This window comes from Cetorhinus maximus, chromosome 30 (assembly GCF_964194155.1).
Source record: "Cetorhinus maximus chromosome 30, sCetMax3.hap1.1, whole genome shotgun sequence".
Taxonomy (NCBI): domain Eukaryota; kingdom Metazoa; phylum Chordata; class Chondrichthyes; order Lamniformes; family Cetorhinidae; genus Cetorhinus; species Cetorhinus maximus.
The window spans coordinates 4705674-4725659 of record NC_135908.1 but is presented as its reverse complement, the minus strand read 5'-3'; the positions used below and the strand labels follow the sequence as shown (position 1 = coordinate 4725659).

Genomic DNA, 19986 nt, shown 5'->3' with positions numbered 1-19986 from the left:
TTGGTAGCTCTGCCTTCAGCTTCCTCCACTCTTAAGCTCTGAAATTCTCTCCACCTTACTCTCCTCCTTTGAGACATTCATTAAAATCTACCTCTAAGCTTTGGGTTACCTGCCCTAATATGTCATATTTCCATGTCATTGTGTTTGCACCTTGGGACATTTCACTCCTTTAAAAAGGAGCCTGTAATAAATGCATTCTTTTTGTTAACAATGTAACACCATACATTCCATTGGAAAGCTTGTTCAAGTGAACGACCATCCCACTTACATGTGTGAAATCAGAAAAAAAAATTACATCGGCTTACTTTGATATGATTTCAAAATAAAATATATTGTTTTTGGAAGTGAACAGCAAGATGAATTGGTCAGCAAAGAGATGCCAAAGGAGTCAATCTCAGATACTGAAAACAGAGACAAGCTATCAAAGATTTTTACCTTGCACTCATCAGAACAGTTCGCAAGAGTACCAATTGTAAAGGGAACTACAATTTTTACTGCATGAGAAGACAGTGCCGATTGGTTGGCAAGTGGACTGATTGGAAGACGAAAAGCTTTGATAGACAGCACGTCTCTTTTCCCGGCATCAAAGTTCTGTATTACCAGCCCATTCTAAAAACAAACACTTGAAAAGACTAGCAAAATCAACCTTTTTTTAATTCATTCACGAGATGTGGGCTTCGCCGGCTGGGCCAGCATTTATTGCCCATCCCTAATTGCCCTTGAGAAGGTGGTGGTGAGCTGCCTTCTTGAACCGCTGCAGTCCATGTGGTGTAGGTACACCCACAGTGCTGTTAGGAAGGGAGCTCCAGAATTTTGACCCAGCGACAGTGAAGGAACGGCGATATATGTCAGGATGGTGACTGACTAGGAGGGGAACTTCCAGGTGGTGGTGTTCCCATGTATCTGCTGCCCTTGTCCTTCTAGATGGTAGTGGTTGTGGGTTTGGAAGGTGCTGTCAAAGGAGCCTTGGTGAATTCCTGCAGTGCATCTTGTAGATGGTACACACTGCTGCTACTGTGGTGGAGGGAGTGAATGTTTGTGGAGGGAGTGAATGTTTGTGGATGTGGTGCCAATCAAGCAGGCTGCTCTGCCCTGAATAGTGTCAAGCTTCTTGAGTGTTGTTGGAGCTGCACTCATCCAGGGAAGTGGAGAGTATTCCATCACACTCCTGACTTGTGCCTTGTAGATGGTGGACAGGCTTTGCGGAGTCAGGAGGTGGGTTATTCGTTGCACTATTCCTAGCCTGACCTGCTCTTGTAGCCACAGTATTTATATGGCTAGTCCAGTTCAGTTTCTGGTCAATGGTAACTCCCAGGATGTTGATAGTAGGGGATTCAGTGATGGTAATGCCATTGAACATCAAGGGGCGATGGTTGGATTCTCTCCTGTTGGAGATGGCCATTGCCCGACAGTTGTGTGGCATGAATGTTACTTGCCCCTTGTCAGCCCAAGCCTGGATATTGTACAGGTCTTGCTGCATTTAGACATGGACTGCTTCAGTATCTGAGGAGTCACGAATGGTGTTGAACAATATGCAATCATCAGTGAACATCCCCACTTCTGACCTTATGATGGAAGGAAGGTCATTGATGAAGCAGCTAAAGATGGTTGGGCCAAGGACACTACCCTGAGGAACTCCTACAGTGATGTCCTGGAGCTGAGGTGACTGACCTCCAACAACCACAACCATCTCCAACCAGCGGAGAGTTTTCCCCCTGATTGACTCCAGTTTTGTTCGGGCTCCTTCTGTCACACTCTGTCAAATGCTGAATGATGTCAAGGGCAGTCACTCTCACCTCACCTCAGGAGTTCAGCTCTTTTGTCCACGTTTGAACCAAGGCTGTAATGAGGTCAGGAGCTGAGTGGCTTTGGCAGAACCCAAGCTGGACATCAGTAAGCAGGTTATTGCTAAGCAAGTGCCGCTTGATAGTACTGTTAATGACCCCTTCCTTTACTTTACCGATGGTCGAGAGTAGACTGATGGGGTGGTAATTGGCTGGCTTGAATTTGTCCTGCTTTTTGTGTACGGAACATACCTGGACAATTTTCCACATAGCTGGGTAGGTGCCAGTGTTGTAGCTGTACTGGAACAGCTTGGCTATGGGGTGGTAAGTTCTGGAGCACGTCTTCAGTCCTATTGCTGGAATATTGTCAGGGCCCATAGCCTTTACAGTATCCAGTGCCTTCAGCCATTTCTTGATATCACGTGGAGTGAATCGAATTGGCTGAAGACTGTCCTCTGTGATGCTGGGTACCTCCGGAGGAGGCCAAGATGGATTATCCACTCAGCCCTCCCGGCTGAAGATTTTGGCAAATACTTCAGCCTTATCTTTTGTACTGATGAGCTGCGCTCCTCCACCATTGAGGATGGGGATATTTGTGGAGCCTCCTCTTCCAGTCAGTTGTTTAATTGTCAACCACCATTCATGACTGGATGTGGCAGGTTTGCAGAGCTTAGATCTGATCCGTTGGTTGTGGGATCGCTTAGCCCTGTCTATCACTTGCTGTTTATTCTGTTTGGAGCGCAAGTAGTCCTGTGTTATAGCTTCACCAGGTTGACACCTAATTTTTAGGTATACCTGGTGCTGCTCTCCTGCACTCTTCATTGAACCAGGGTTGATCCCCTGGCTTAACAATAATGGTAGAGTGGGGTAGAGTAAAGTGATATGCCGGGCCATGAGGTTACAGGTTGTGTTAGAGTGCAATCCTGCTGCTGCCGATGGCCCACAGCGCCTCATGGATGCCCAGTCTTGAGCTGCTAGACCTGTTCGAAATCTATCCCATTTAGCATGGTGGTAGTGCCACACAGCATGATGGAGGGTATCCTCAGTGTGAAACTGGTCACTCCTACTGTCAAGGACAGATGCATCTGCGGCAGGTAGGTTGGTGAGTTCACTGACTTTAGGGAAGGAAGTCTGTCAAGTATATTTTTCCATCTTGTTGGTTCCCTCACCACCTGCCACAGACCCAGTCTAGCAGCTATGTCCTTTAGGGCTCAGCCAACTCAGTCAGTAGTGGTGCTACTGAGCCACTCTGAGTGATGGACATTGAAGTCCCCACCCAGAGTACATTCTGTGCCCTTGCCACCCTCTGTGCTTCCTTCAAGTGTTATTCATCAACTGAGGGAGGGCAGTACGTGGGGCAGTACGTGGTAATCAGCAGGAGATTTCTTTGCCCAAGTTTGACCTGATCCCATGAGACGATGTTGAGGACCCCCAGGACAACTGCCTCGCGACTGTATATCACTGTACCACTACCTCTGCTGGGTCTGTCCTGCCGGTGGGATAGGACATACCCAGGGATGGTGGTGTCTGGGACATTATCTGTAAGGTATGATTCTGTCTGTGAGGATGACTATGTCAGGCTGTTGCTTGACTCCAGCTGTAAGGAGGACTTTGCAGGGTGCCTAGATTGATGCCAGGTGGTCCATCTGGTTTCATTCCTTTTTTGTGACTTTGTAGCGGTTTGTTACAACTGAGTGGCTTGCTAGGCCATTTCAGAGTCAACCACATTGCTGTGGGTCTGGAGTCACATGTAGGCCAGACCAGGTAAGGAAAGGATGACAGATTTCCTTCCCTAAAGGACATTAGTGAACCAGGTGGGTTTTTACAACAATCGACAATGGCTTCGTGGTCATCGTTGGACTTTTAATTCCAAATTTTAATTGAATACAAATTCCACCATCTGCCGTGGCAGGATTCAAACCCAGGGTCCCCTGAGCATTACCCTGGGTCTCTGGATCACTACTCCAGCGACAAAATCACGACGCCATCGCCTCCCCAGCTGTATTATGGCACAAAATAATCCTTTATTAAAGGCAGTACACAGCTTTGGAGTAGATGTTACAGATGCCAAGAGCCTGTCCAAAATTCTTAAGAATGGGTTCAGATCAAGACCCAAACCTTCTGTGGCAGATTTAAAATCATATTCTAGGCTTGGCCAGTGAGGGAGAGTTGGATGTAATGTTTTTCAGTTCTAAAGAGCTACTGTTCAAGCCTTCACATTACTGAATGAAGTATAGAGACATTCTTCAAATCATACTCAAGCTAATTGTCCTTTCAGGATTGGATTCTAAGACAGCTGAATTCATAATTTCCAGGTCAGTCCACTTGTGGAATTGATGTATCTTCCTATTGAGTGAAATATTCATGTTGGATAATAAAGTTTGTGTTCTATGAAACATTTTTACTCAGTCTGAAGAGTCAAAGAACAACTGCAATTGAGTTAAAGACCTTTATTTGAGCACAAATGCTTTAAAAAGGACATTTGCATGGATTTTTTTTTAAACAATGAAAAGCTAACACCATACATTCCATTGGAAAGCTTGTTCAAGCGAATGACCATCCCACTTACATGTGTGAAATCAAAAAAAATTACATCAGCTCACTTTGATATGATTTCAAAATACTCAAATTATAAAGGTAAGTCCTGTAAACCAAGAGTTCTGAAGCTAAAGGGTGACAATCCCTAAATTGACACTCATTGTCTAGTTTTGTACTAAGCTCATGTACCCATATTCTGCTGGTAGTACAGTACTTGTTATATGCCAAACTAACCTGTAGGGAAGAGAAGTCTTTATGGATAATTCAAACAGGAATTTTGCAGCTACAGCTTCTTGTGTTTTAACACTTCAGTGGAAATTATGCTGAATAGCACAAAATTGATTTCACTCTTCAAGTTCATGTGTCTGAAAGACCAATTTTTAATGAGCGAGGTCTGAGGGAAAATTCATAACCGTGGGAGTACTAGTTGAGGAAAGCTGGAAAGGATCTGCAGCAACAGTTCTGGAGAGCACTGAACTTCCAACAAGATAGCGAGAGGCCAAATCCCAGTCTCAGCTATCATTCACATGGTTTCCTATGGTTTATCCGCTTATCTGGGAGAAGGGCAAGGAAAAGGGAGACATCTTCAACCAAGGCGATATTTAACGTGCCCTTGGGAAACGGTCTACCTGTGAAGGGATAAAGTTGTTTTTTTGGGAAAGGGCAAAGTGGCGAGAAAAAAGTTCCCAAAATAAATAAATAGATACCATCTAGTTTTTGCAAGTATGAACCAAAAATAGTTCTACTATCAAAGTCCCAATTGGAAGCTGTGGAGCAAGTAGATTCTTTGGTCATACTGTTGCAAGCAGTTTCACAACAATAAAACAGGAAAACCAATCCAACCCAAAGCCTGGGGCAGTTTTTGGAATGGATATCCCAGTTACAAGAAACACATATACAAAGGATTATTGGGAGATCCCAATGACCAAGGGAACCATTTAAAATAGGAGCTAACAAAAAACAATTGCTTTTCCCCAAACGAATTAAGGCCAATTAATTAACCGGGTCATCGACCTGAAACATTAACTTGTGTTTTTTCACTCTTCACAGATGCTGCCTGACTTGTTGAGTGCTTCCACTACTTTTGTTCATCTTTCAGATTCTGCAGTATTTTGCTTCTGTGTTAACCAGCCACATGATTCAGAGTGAATATCAAATCTGACCAATTAGATCCTTAAGGAACTTGTAGAAAATACTCGCTCTTCTCCTACCCCCACCAAATACTTCAGATATAATTTTAAAAGGTGGCAGTGGGTAGAGATGGTTCTTACAAAGAGCATGTGTTCCAGAGCAGACATTGAGCAATTGTTTTGATGAAGGAATATTAATATTGCCAAAAAACACAGCTTTAAATATCCACAAAGAAAGCAACGCAAAAAAAAAATAAAAATCTGCAGATGCAGGCAAATCAAACAATACAAGAAAATACTGGAAACACTCAGGTCAGTCAGCATCTGTGAACATACAGATCAGCTAAAATTTGAAGCGTGGACACATGGTCACAGCTGGAAGAAATTACACATGAACAGCATTTTAAAAAAGGAACATAAATGAAAGGAAGTAAGGAGGGAAAAATTGTATCTTTGTGTTGTCACCTCCTATTACATCTAAAACATTAACGGTTCTCTCCATAGATGCTGCCTGAGCAACTGAATGTTACGAGAAAATTCTCCCTTTAAATACCCAATTATTTTTAAATAGCCCAAACATTTGAGAATTTATGATCAAGAAAATAATTGACAGGAGACAAACTCAAGCTATGAACTTAAATCTTTTCCCTGTGAATTTGCAATATTGTCATGATGCTGCCAGGTTTCTGTGATGCAATTTTTACCCAAATGTGATTTTATTTAAATAAAGAAAGAAACATTAAGTCTGTCCACCATACCAAAAACTAACCGAACCCAGCATAACCCCACACATTTAACTAGACTGATATAATGCTACAGAATAACAGATGACCAGCTCTGGCATACAACGTCATAGTGTTGAACAATACTTAAGGTGCCATTAAAACTTGCTGTGCTTAATATATTATTGAAGACGCTCATTAAAAGTATGAAGACTTCAAAAAGTTAACTTGATATTTTAGTCTCTTCTATAAATGTACCTCCCCAATAGTCCAATACACTGACCAATGATTCTTCATAAACAAGAAAATATGAAACAGCCTGTTGAGCAGTTGTTTTTCTAGAGTAGAAAATGCAGTGATATTATCAAACCATCTGTTTGAAACCCTTTGATTAAAGCCAAATATATCCTTCCCCTTCTTATTGGTAGACACACAAAAATACACATTTTGTCCAATGAAAGTGCATCTTTATAAAGAACGTACAAAGAGGAAAAAATTTGAAAACAGTAATTTCCAGTATTTAGTTTCCTTGGAAGGTGCTTTGTGCAGCAGCTGTTGCAGCAGTAGCTGCAGCATTACGCACTGTGGTGTTGGAGAAGACCCCATGGGAAAATTCTTCCTGTGCTCTCTGAAAACTGGCTCCTGTGCTGCGGAATATTGAATGTACCTAGAAGGTAAGAAACAAAAACAGAATCTTAAAAGACTTAATTCTGATTTCACAGTATCTTCACAGTGCACAAGGAGGCCATTTGGCCCATCGAGTCTGCACTGGCTCTCTCAAAGAGCATTCCCCCTAGTCCCACTCTCCTGCCTTATCACCGTAACCTTGCATTCTCTCTTTTCAGGGAGCAATCAAATACCTTTTGGAATACCGTGATCGAACCTGCCTCCATCGCCCTTTCAGGAAGTTCGTTCCAGATTCCAACCACCATCCGGGTGAAAGAAAATTTCCTCATCACATTTACTCCTTTTGCCACTCATTTTGAATCTGTGCCCTCTTTGGTTCTTGATGTTCTCTTGAGCGGGAAGAGTTTCTCACTATTTACCCTGTCTGTACCCCTCAGGATCTTGAATACCTCTATCAAGTCTCCTCTCAGCCTTCTTTCCTCCAAGGAAAACAGCCCCAACCTCTCCAATCTCACCCCGTAGAAAGTGTTGTTTCTCACATCCACCACTGGTCCCCTCCCTGACCCCCATCTGCATATTTTGCCCAAAACCTTCAATCTGTGTCCCTAGCCTAATTGGCAGAGACTGATTGGAATGATTAGATTAATAACTCCAATTATTGTTGTATCATGTGACATCTGAAGGCAAACTAGACAGACAGTGGCCTTTTATTGACGACCGGCTCTTCTTTCAGTCGCGAAGCCTCCATTGAAAGCTGAAGTGATGCCCTTCCCCCGCCAACTCAAACAAACGATGCCAATGTTGCTCACCGGATGTATTGACGGCATCATCTGGCAATGTCCTTGTCCTGGGCATCAGGGGTTACCATGGCAACGGTGCCAAATACAGTCCCGAGCAGGGAACGAGTCATCAGTTTATCACTGAGGTAAACAACTGTACACCACAAAGGGCTGCCTTAACAGGGGAGACTGTGGCGTCGTGATAATCCAGAGGCCCCAGGCTAATGCTCTGGGGACACGGGTTCAAATCCCACCACGGCAGCTGGTGGAATTTAAACTCCATTAATAAAGTCTGGAACTGAAAGCTAGTCTCAGTAATGGTGACTGTGAAACTATCATTGATTGTTGTAAAAACCAATCTGGTTCACTAATGCCCCTTTAGGGAAGAAAATCTGCTGTCCTCATCCGGGTCTGGCCTCCATGTGACCCACAGCAATGTGGTTGACTCTTAACTGCCCTCTGAAATGGCTGAGCAAGTCACTCAGTTCAGGGGTAATTAGGGATGGGGAACAAATGTTGGACTTGCCTTATCCAAAGTTAGATCGGTGCATTTCTTATCTTCGCCATTTTCATCAGCAACTTGCATTTATATAGCACCTTCTAGTGTAGAGAAACATCTGAAGGTGCTTCAGAGGCACAAGGTAAGAATGGATGCAGAGTCAAAAAAATAAAACAATTGGAAGCCGGTTAGTGACCAAAAACTTTGTCAAGAGATGGGTTTTTAAGGAGGGGCTCAACGGTAGAGAGGTTTAGGGAGAGAATTCCTATCCAGTGGAGGCACAGCTTCAATCGTGGCAGGGTGCACAAAGCTTCATCAGAGGAATGGGAAATGTAGGAACAGGAGGAGGCTATATTCGCTCCTCGAGTCTGTTCTCCCATTCAATGAGATCACTAGATGTCTGGTATCTTAACTCCATATCACTTAATGCCCTGACTAACAAGAACCTATCAAGCTCAGAATTAAAAATAATTGAGTTGGCATCTACTGCTTCTTGTGGGAGAGAGTTCCACACTTCTACCCTACCTTGCATAAATAAGTCTTTTCCAATTTCTCTCCTGAATGGCTTGGCTCCGACTTTAATGTTATGTCCCTTTGTGCTGGACTCCTCTGCCAATGGAACAAGTTTCCATCTTCCCTACAAATTTCTTTCAGGATCCTAAAAATCTCAATCAGATCAACGCTTAGCCTTCTATATTCCAGGGAATACAAGCCTCGTAATTTAACCCTTGGGAGTCCTGGTAACATTCTGGTGAATCTGTGTTGCACTCCATCCAAGATTAATAAATCTTTTCTAAGCTGTGATGCTCAGAAGTGTACACAGTGCTCCTGATGTGGTCTAACTATGGTATTGCTGTAGCAAAACTTCCTCCCCTTTATAATCTAGTCCATCAGATGTAAAGGCTAACTAACATTTGACTAGCCTTTGATTATTTTTTGTACCTGATCACTACATTTTGGTGACCTATGTACGTACATGGACTCAAATCTCTTTGTATCTTCACTGGATGAGGTAGAGGTCAGAAAAATAGTGAGGGGCAAGGACTTAAACACCAGGATAAAAACGTTTAAATTTGAGGCACTAGGGGCTCAGGAGCCAATATAGGTCAGCAAGAGCTGGGGTGAGGGGTGAGTGAGATAGCATACAAGCAGCACGTTTTTGGATGAGCTGAAGTCTATGAAGGGTGGATGGCCAGCACAGCAGTGGAAGTCAAATCTGGAGACAGCAAAGGCTTGGATGAAAGTTTCAGTAGATGATGAGCTGAGGTCAGGATGGGGGCAGACAATGTTACAGAGATGGAATTAGACATTCTTACCCTTTGTACCAGCAACAAAGATAAGACGGCACACACTGTGAAGAATACTGATACCACCATCATGACCACTGCCACAGCAAGGTTTTGTTTTGTCCAACTAAGAGCTGCAATCCAACCACTGAAAAGAGAAATACAAACAGGTTAAGTTAGTTGTTTGGTGTTAGTACTATTTTACAGAATCCTAGGACCATTGTTAAGACCAAAGGCAAACCACTCTGGTAGGTTGAGCAGCTAAATAAACTGCAAAATCATGCTGCTTCATAAACATAAGAACTTGAGGTCTTGGGGGAAATGATTGCAGTTCTACATAATTTACAGAAAGCATATCAAGCAGCAAGTCGCTTTTGCCAACTGTGTAGGTCAAAGAGAGGGTGAAGGGAGATTCATGGCTACCAGATGTTATGAATTTGGGTTTCCCAGGGATAACTTGAGTTCAGTGTGTCAGCTGCTCCCTTAAGTGATCTGGTCATCGCTTTTTACACGAGTTGCCTCTCCCTGCCCTGTAGGTCCGAGGGCGACAGTCACTCTCGGGAGAGCAACACACAAGTACTCTCCAAGCATGGACTGAGCTAACATTAGGTGTGATGTTGTTCTGTGCAATTTGTAAACTGCTTTATTCCATAACAGACAAAACAAACAGAACACCAGGTACAGAATTTGATACAAATTTGTATAACTTCAGTTCGTATCATTAAAATAATAAAGAATATATGTATGCTAACCCACCCTAGGGCCCTTTAACATGAAGGCACCAATTTGCCTTGGCCAGAGCAGAGAATCTCCTCTTGTAGACTGGTGCTGCCTGTCTTGTTGGCTTTGGGGCTGATTTTAAGACGACTTTCTTCCAGAAAATTTAGCAACACTTGGGCACCAGCAATGCTTGGCCATTTAGGAGACATGAATTACCCATTGTTGGATCTCTAAAAGAAACCAGTTCTCGTCTTGCATTTTAAAACTAAATCCCCTGGTTGATGAGAATTTTGGTTCAGCAGATTTTATAAATGTGAGGGAATGAGTGCTGGAACATTTTTTTCTCTCAGGTATAGCTAGACGCAGATTACAATTTCTTTCCTCACACTTCTATTCTCGACGTAGAAGGATCCATAACCTAAAACTCAAACGCATCAGTAAACCAGGGTGGGGAAGCTTTGCATTTGTCACACCAGGTTCCTTCGTGGCCTCCGAGTGAGATTGCCGATTTGTTTGTAGCTTAAAACTCTGACCCATGTTTAAAGGGAACCGAGCCAAGACTGCCCAAACTTACTTCTCGTAGGATCCAAACACAGAGCTCAGCTCAGTTGCATTTGCTTCCCCTTCAGGGGCAGTGTTCTTACACACTTGATATAAACTTAAGCCTTTAAAATTATTGATATAGTTGTGTTAATGGAGCATGTGAAACATTAACCTTATTGCCAGCTCACCCGCCATTGAAAGAAATAGTTTAATGGCAGCAAGTTTTATCTGGTCTGGAATTTTAAGTTACTGAGGACATGAAACACAATACAAATCATCAGACCAGTTATGGAAAGTACCCCAGGTTGAATAAATCTCACAACTGCAGCAGAAAACAAACTTGAGATAGTTTCCTTTCTACTTTCAAAAAAAAAAAAATTCTTTCACGGGGTATGGGCATCACTAGCTGAGTCAGCATTTATTGCCCGTCCCTAATTACCCTTGAGAAAGTGGTGGAGAGCCACCGCTATGAACCGAAGTCCACGTGCTGTAGGTACACCCACTGTGTTGTTAGGGAGGGAAACTGGCACACAAAAATAGTATAGCATGACCTCACTGTACCAACCTCGCCTACCAAAATGCTGGATTTGCCAAAGGCCTGCTTATATTTGTTAGTGATGTTCGTTCCCCCTCTCATTCAATTGGGTTTGACTATGTGAACTTTGGAGATCTGCTCATTACTGCTGAACCCTCTTGGCAGACCATTCTTCCTGCATGGCAAACATCACAGAAGACGCAGAGCACTGCCTCAGGCTGCTGAGTCACCAGGCTGAAAGGTCTTCAGTAAATCACCAGTTCATATTCTGCAACTTCGGACCTAGATCAAATATTCACTCTATTAAAGTAGCCTTGGTGCCAGTTGTTTTGGTAAGGCAAGGCTCTAAGATAGTTTATTGCACCACCACTTTTAGAACAAACAATACTTTAGACAAGAGTGAAGTTACATTAACATCTGGTCGGGCCTTTTATATCATTGAAATAATTAAACAGAAAAAGGCCCTCTGGCTTACTAAGGATTTTAAGCAATCATCTTTTAGAAATATCTAAATTTGCAAGCTAATTTTGGTCCAATCCACTTCTTCCTACCTCTATCGTGAAGTTCCCTGGAACATTTTTTAAAAAGTCTCTATATAATTGTTATAAAACTCTAAACCAACAAGTCTTTCATAGATTATATGAATATGCAAAATATTTTATAAGGCATTGAACGAATAAATGAAAATGCCATAATCTCCTCCCCAAAGGAAAAAAAAGGGACTTATTTGGGACAGGTACAGCTGAACTAACCTGTACTCTCACATTAGATTCCTGCTGGTGAGGTATTTGGACATGACTAGATCAGAATTCTGTACAGCCAAGAATCAACTTTTAAATGAATTCAATTTAGTCAATTAGTTTCAGTACAATTAATTTGGTCTTGTAGCAGTTTCAGTTTACAGTGCAAAGTTGGAATCAAGAGAGGGGGAGAATAATGCAAAACCATAAATATTCCGCACAGACTATCCCTCAGTCCAAAATTAGTTAATTGGAATTACTGGATAACAAATTCTTCTTTAGCTGCTTTTGAACACGACCATGTTATTTCCCTTGGTCAAATCCAATTCAAATCACTGGATAATTCAAGCTTGTGCTTGGTAAAAATAAAAAAAAGTTTAGTTATCAGGAGTAGACTGCATTTTGAGCAGTACTTTATTCATTAACTAAAAAAAGACAATGCTAGGAAAGGTTTGTATTGTCAGAGATGCATATAATCATTTGTAGCACCATTATCTTGTGCCAGTATAGAAGAATATTTGTTTTGGGGCTGCAAAGAATCTGATCAACTAGCAGTACAGCAACCATAAGAAATGTGCTACAGGTGGACAACAGTCACTGAGGGATCAGCCAAGGCAAGCTTGTTTTTTGGGATGTCTGAGCCTAAATGACTTTTAGAGCAGAGCACACAGATTAAGAAAATGGAGAGATTTTTAATAAAAGCACACACACAGCAAGCATTATGAGTGGAAGAGAATGGTCAGTATAAGAAATACGTGCCTCTCCAGTGGCTAGAATAGTCAGCAGGGAACGTGTCTTATCAACTGCCTATACACACTACTGGAATCTGTTGAAGAAAGGGTATAGAGAAATATGCAGAAAGCTACAGATAGCTCACAAAAGACACTAAACTCACACTGAAGAATTATGTTTCTTTCACTTATCACAGAATGGAATCCTTACCTGACACCCCAATTGGGAATGCCGATTGCCTGAATGATATAGAGAACAATTTGACAGAAGAACACAAAGAAGAAGAAAAAGAAGTTGAATGAACTGTCGGACCTGAAAAACAAGTTTGGAAAAAAAAAATTAGTTCTTATAAAAACACTCTCATTCCACATTTAACCACTCCCACAGTTCATTCCAGCATCAGTACCTCAACACTGATTTTTTTTGTTATAAGGCAACCACTTATGAAATCAATCTCTGTCCCTTAAGTGTTTGAATTCCATAAATTTTAGTTTTGTAGTTTCATCTCATCAGGGCTCCTGAAGGAGTTCAGATTTATATTTAGTCTGGCCTTTGACTCTCAAATTTTAAGTCATTTTTATGCCCGAATCTCAAGACAAACAAGGTTTTCTTTCTCAGTTTTTATTCTTGTCTTTTCAGCCTATTGTTTTGAAACTTATGTCAGAATTGTTTCATCTCTGAAAGCAGTCAAGAAAATGTGGAGAAGCAATAGAGATGCAAAATAAATTTACAAGGATAATATCAGAACAGAGTTTATAACTGTAAAGATTAAACATGCTGGGGCTCTTCTCTAGAAGAGGAGGATAAGGGGTGACCTCATAGTGGTCTTTAAAATTCTAAAGGGATTTGTTTGGGCAAACATTAAGAAGATGCTTTCACTTACATGAAAATCCAAAACTAGAGGACTATAAATATAACATAGTCACTAATAAATCCAATAAAGAATTCAGCAGAAACTTCTTTACCTAGAGAGAGTAGTTAGATCATGGAACATGCTACCATATGGGGTAGCCAAGGCAAATGGAATAGATGTACATAAGGGGAAACAAGATGAAGTATATGAGGGAGAAAGGAAGAGAGAAGAGCATATTGATGGTGTTAGGTAAAGCAGGGTGGGATGAGGCTTGTAAACATTGACGTTGAGCAGCTGGGCCAAATAGCATTTTTGGTCTGTAAATTCTATGTAATGTAATAAATTGGGCTGTTATTTACCCATTTGAATTTCTACAATCTGCTTCAAATGTTGTGCATTACTGACAAGCGCTGATTTAGTCCTAGAAAATTGAGATAATTTTCTTTTCAATGCCCCATCATTCTGCAAGGGCAGACAAGCGAGACCCTACAAAGCCTGCAATAGTTCTATTGTTGAAATGGCGATGAAACGAAGAACTTCACCAACTCAACTGTTTCTCAGATTTTCCCACTTTGTCCTGTAGATAGAGTCAGCAAGAGGATGTAAGGCCGAAAGATAATGTAGTTTTCCAAGCCATCACTACCCAGTTCCTCTGATGAAACCACTATTATACCTATATGTCTTTCATGTTAAAAATGATGCCTGTGTACACATACTAAGTTGGAAATTCCCAAGACCACGTTTAAAATGGAAACTACCCAAATAAACTTGTCATACTGTAATTATACTCTTCACCAGTGGAAGCACTGCAACAGCAAAGAGACAGCAGGATGTAATTACAATACAGGCACAGTGTCTCAGATCCGACTATCTGAAAACTGGACATTTCATAAAGCTGCCATGCATCGATTTTAGTTTTCATTAAATGAGCAAAACAGCTTAACGGGACAATTCATCTGGAATGGTGGTGAGCCAGACTAGTTATCGGCTTTGCACGGTCTTTTCCCGCACTCAGTGGTCTGAGCGACTCTTGGCCCCAACCTGACCTGCATAAAAAGAAACTTAACTCACTTAATTTCATGCATCTCCTATTATTTGAATCAAGGTTTGATTTTTTTCTCCGAAAACCGCAAAATCTGAAATTTGTCACTGACTCCATCCTGAGGATGCACTTTTGAAGCACTGTGTCTGTACGATCAATTTACACAGGTAGCTTCTATAATAAACATGGACATCAGACTTTAGCCCTTAGTTTATATTTGGCTCCAATTGTCCTTTACATTAAAATGGGTCATCAATTACACCTGCGTGCACAGATCTAATAACGTCCCATACTCTAATTCTGCTTCACCTAAAGACTACATTTGTACACAGACACAGCAGATGCATTATTTTATGCCCTGCAACATATGTTCCAAGGGTCACCGAATTAGTGACCGTACAAATCAAAATAGTTTTGTTAGAATATTGTACAAATGTTGAGATATTTTTGGTTTATTTGCCATCAGAAGCATTCCATAAAGGTCAGTTTCAAAAGTTCTCTTGCCAGGGATCTGAAGCCATCGCATTATTAGCTGGAAATGCAAAGCGAAATGAAAATACTGATCACGACTACATTTTACCTGAAAGCCTTGTAAACTGGCCTATACCAACAGAGGAAGGCACAAGGAGTGAAAAGTAAAAACCACAAGATCGCCAAGCCAAAGTCTACTCCATGTTTTGGATCAGCAATAAACTCAGCCAGGCAAGCAAGGAGGTTCAAGAATAATGTGACTGCATGGACTGTTGGAAGAAAAAGAAACATGGTTTCAATGACTTACATGAGCACATTTACTGAGATGATCACTCAAAAAGTATCTTCGGAATCATAGGATGTTAAAGAAAACACCTCCAATTGAATTTTTGTACTCCCCAAACAGCTCATTGCAAGGATGCAAACTGACTCTCATCACCTGTATAATACACTCACTTGTTTTTTACCAACTGAGGCATCATAAGAACTTCTAGTTATATGTCGCACCTTGATTTAATAGCTTACACCAATAGTACAGCTGCCAATGTTCTCTGAGTTGCACTTTTGCACAGCAATTGTGAAGGTACTGTTCAAGATCGAGTGTGCGCGCCACGGAGCAAAAAAGTGCCGCACATTGAAATAAACAGGCAATGCACAGCAAAGAAAACTGAAGGATCATTGATTGCAACTTACACATCCATAAGTAGTATAACATTTTTACTGTCCTCTGGAAGCCTGATGGGATCTCTGCTGCGAAGTCCTGGTAGAAGCATGGTTTGATGGGGCAGAACGAAGGAAAAGGGGGCCAGTTATTCCTCTTTGCTGTATGAAGGAACAAAGAAACTTTGTTTAAAAAAATATTCAAGTTTGTTAAAAGGAGAAATGTATTCCAAAATACCAGAGAATTCCGAATGTTCTAAAGAGCAAGGTTAGTAAATTCAAAGCTGATCAGCTGAAAGCTATGAATTGTGATTCTTAACGCAGCTTATGAATAGATGCATTGGGCAGAACTCAACTGAACATGGCATTCTGCTCTAGTATCTCTGCATTTACTGATTCAGGACAACTGCTTTCGTTACATTTAACTTCATGCAACAATTCTTCTTTAAGAGCTCCAGGTGTAGTGTTAATAGTCTTGAAACACAGTAGAAGGATTGCAACTATTAAACACTTCTGGAAATGACCACTGTTTGAGGAGTTAAATTTGTTTCTGGTCTTTTCTTAATGGTTAATAGCTCTTGCTGCAATTTGCGTTTATTCAAGCGATCTTTTCCCAAAATTCCATAATGCTGTGCACACAACACTTCAATTTATTGCATTTCTCAATTAAACCTTAATGCTTATAAACAACTTTCACTTACATAGCAGTTTTAACATAACAAAACTGCCCCAAATCCTTTCCCATTAAGGGTTGTACCAGAGCATCAATAGTGAAGAAATTAGAGAGAGTAGATACTCAAAGAAATAGGTTTTAAGCAAGTTTTTGAAGGTGGTGAAAGCTGTAAACAAGGGTATGGTGAAATAATTCCACTATATAGGGTAAGTTGGATGAAGGCTCTGGTATAATTGAAGCAGGAAAGAAAACGGACAGTAAATGGGACTCTAAAAGGCAGAAGATTTGAGCAGGAACATATGGTTAGAGGAGGTTATACAGCGAGAGAACAAGGCCAAGGAGAAATACGTAGATAAGGATGAGAATTTTTAAGTCAATATATACTGAGGAACAGGGAGTTAAGAGATCGGTGTGGACAGGAGTGATAGGCAGGGACGACTTATAAATCGGTTAGCAAATCCTTACAAGCATAACTTTCATTCTTCAGTTCTTGCTCTTTGCGGTCTAGTTCTGCAGCTTTTCTTTCTAGCTCTTCCTGCTGTCGAAGCAGTGCCAGCTGTGCAGCTGTAGCACTGGCCTGAATAGTATAAAAACAACATGTAAGCGAGGTGAAAAACCAATAGCTTTGTAGAAAAATTGCTCATTACTGATTTTCTGATTCCCCAAAACCTTCTCACTTTGTGAGTAAAGTAAGGGACGATCCAACTAGCAGAGTGTCAGGGGCACCATGTTCAGCTAGCTACCAGTTACATAATCCTAATACAGGACTGGTTCTGCTAATTTTTGTTTCCTCTCTTCTGATCTTGAATCTTTACTGCTTAGCAATGCTCCATCAAACAATACAAGGTTAGAAGAGGAGGACTGGAAGCTGTGCACTGCTTTTTCAACTTTGGCACTCAAGTCCAAATCTAAAGATTAGTTCATTTGCTGCTGACCAAAAGTTTCCTACATGAAATGAGACCAATGTAACCCGGTTCTTGGTGGATACAAACGCACAGCAAAAACAGTCAATGATGACGTGTGGAAAATAAGGAATCGTATTGGTGCAGTAGGAAGCACTGTTATGAGACTGGAATTGGGCTGCATCATTAAGTTCAAGTAAAGGGGTGTTTTACTTGGCATCCCACAATGTGAGAACTAAATTGGGAATGCTGCCACTTTTACTGCAGAATCATAGCCAAAACAGCAAAACGAGTCATTTTCAGACCTTTGAGGTTTTAATTTTTTTGTGAAATGTCTATTATTGAAACAAAGTACACCTTTCTCCAGCTGTACAGTCAAACTGATGTGATATTGATGGCAAAATGAAATAACCAATTTTCCAATTCAAGAATGAGGCACTATGTACAAGAAGGGGTTGGCTGGTGTGGAGACCAAGTGACAAGCCCCATAAAAGGGGCAGGTATCTTAGTGGTTCCCCATCCACAGTTTGAATGACCACTTATTCAGCTGTACATATAGGATCATGAAACTACGAAAACTGAATGAAGAAGTTGGGTTACATTCTCAGACTGGGATTTGAACTGTGGATGTGTGTGTTTGATACCTATCAGGATACCAAGATAACTATTTTGTTCAAACTAGATTGATAGAAGATGTACCTTTCAGATAACTGAGCAGGAAAGAAAAATACTAGAATTGTGGGAATACACATGGATAACCCAATTTACATTAAACTTGTATTTATAGAAATCTGTCTTTTTCAGGAAACAGCTAGTTTTCCTACCTGATCCTATTTTTCTTCTCACCTGGTCTTTACATTCGAAAGGAATTCCCCCTAACAACCTGCAGGTCTCTGAGTACTTGTCATTGTTAATTGGAGTAGACAATGGACTGGATAAGGTAGACAGAAACTTCCTGGCCTGCTGAAACAGTAGTATCTGCAACACAAGCTAGACAGTCTAACTTCATGATCTTCAATAGCTGAAAGGGCCTATCTCAAAAGTTCTCACTCCTAACTGAAGTGTGCAGTCATTGACACAAGCCACACACAGTGAGGGTTGCACATTGTAAATACCCCAAATTGCCAAAAAAATCACATGATCAGAATGAATTCCTCAAAACAAAAAATCATAAGGACCCTACTATTCCATCCCTCTAAGTTGTGGAAAGTAGCCAAATTTTATTTTTAAAAAACATCCTCAAAAAGAAGATACAGCTGAAAGGAAGGATTCTTAAAGTTTAATAGATAAATAAATAGAATAAATCAAATAAATAAATACAATAGATGTCAAAAATATTAAGACACTAGCAGGTTTAAAATTTGTTTAAAGAGCAAAATATACTATCTCAGTAATCTGCCAGCTGGAGGTTTAAAAAGGATTATATCCCTTAAAATCAGTGAAACCGTATATAAATTTGGAGCATAACTGAACTTTTGAGACTGACTCTTGTTTTACCACGATAAATATCTAGCACTGGTATTAACTTAAAAACAACTGTGATTCTTAAAAATATTGCAGAATAACACCGAAATTAAATATGACTGAATACTAACTTTTAAGATATAGTAATTTACTGAGTTCACTTCAGCTGTGAAACACTTCAGCATTGAATGCTCAATTGGTTTATAAATGTCACAAGATATTCCTTGGTTGAATTACTGTCTCTTAACTCACCCTGGCTGCTGGCTAATTGCCTGTGACATTAAATTCAGAGAGAGTGATAACGCACCATACTTTGATTGTAGGTTTGGCAGCAGGAAATGGTTACAAGTTAACAAGTGAACATTAATATGAAAGATGCATGGAACTACAGAATAAGGCAAAGTTGGAAGGACCCTGTAAGACATGCTGACTTGAAAAAAGTATTTGTGTTAGAGGAATTGTGAGCAGTGTTATTGATGAATCTTGCTCAACACAAGGTCAAAGGCAGAAATTCCTCAAGCATATGCCTGCTTAGGATTGAATAGCAGCATTCTGCAACAGGCATTTCAACATCAATACACAGTGTCTATTAAAAATAGATGTCCTTATCCTCTTCAAGGGCACTAACACCATGGGTTTGGCACTACAGTGATATTGCAGCCATTTGTGCATTACATGGAATTTCTACATTTCCTGAATTCTTTGTTGCGTATAGTAGACATCAAGTAACTCAATGGCCTGAACTTTACAGTCAGTGGCAAAGCACAGCACTCACTGATCTCAGAAAGCTGCCCATAAAGATCTAGCAATCTTTGTGACGTGGTCCGCCCCCCACACACTTTCCTGGAAGTTTAAACCTGGCACCGAGACAAGTGAAGAGATCAGTTTATAGCAGCAATGATGTCAGAAAGCAGGTAAATACACTGAAGTATTCATACACAGCAAACCAGGAAGTTCAAAGAACTTTCTCTCTTAATTTAGATTTTCAGATAGTGAAGTGATTGGATTACAATAGAAGCCAAAATAATGTACAAATGCCTGAAATTTTCTTCTTTTTAAGTAGCAGAATTTATTATGGAAATATTTGCCATTCTGGAAATATAAAATTAGCTTTTCAGGGTCAGTGAGGCTGTTCGATACTAATTATGAAGTTGGTACACCGTTAAAAACCCAGTTACACCTCATTCAATAAGGTGCTTTTCAAGGGCTTTTACAGCAAGGCTAACAGCGTAAAAGTGGAAATTCTCATCATTTCAGAACGCTCCTATTGATTACAATCTGGAATG

General features: G+C 40.7%; 1 protein-coding gene across 1 annotated transcript in view; it reads right to left on the bottom strand.

Moving 5' to 3' along the window:
• Positions 1–4219: 4219 nt before the first annotated feature.
• LOC144669991 (secretory carrier-associated membrane protein 2-like) overlaps positions 4220–19986 on the bottom strand; it is a 30550-nt gene continuing 14783 nt past the window's right edge. Inside the window, exons 4-9 of the mRNA XM_078532304.1 lie at positions 16800–16911; positions 15695–15823; positions 15111–15270; positions 12846–12947; positions 9396–9513; positions 4220–6841 (exon numbers count right to left, since the gene is read on the bottom strand). Of these exons, the coding sequence (XP_078388430.1) occupies positions 6695–6841; positions 9396–9513; positions 12846–12947; positions 15111–15270; positions 15695–15823; positions 16800–16911 (768 nt within the window). The 3' untranslated portion in view covers positions 4220–6694. The remainder of the gene's footprint in view (positions 6842–9395; positions 9514–12845; positions 12948–15110; positions 15271–15694; positions 15824–16799; positions 16912–19986) is intronic.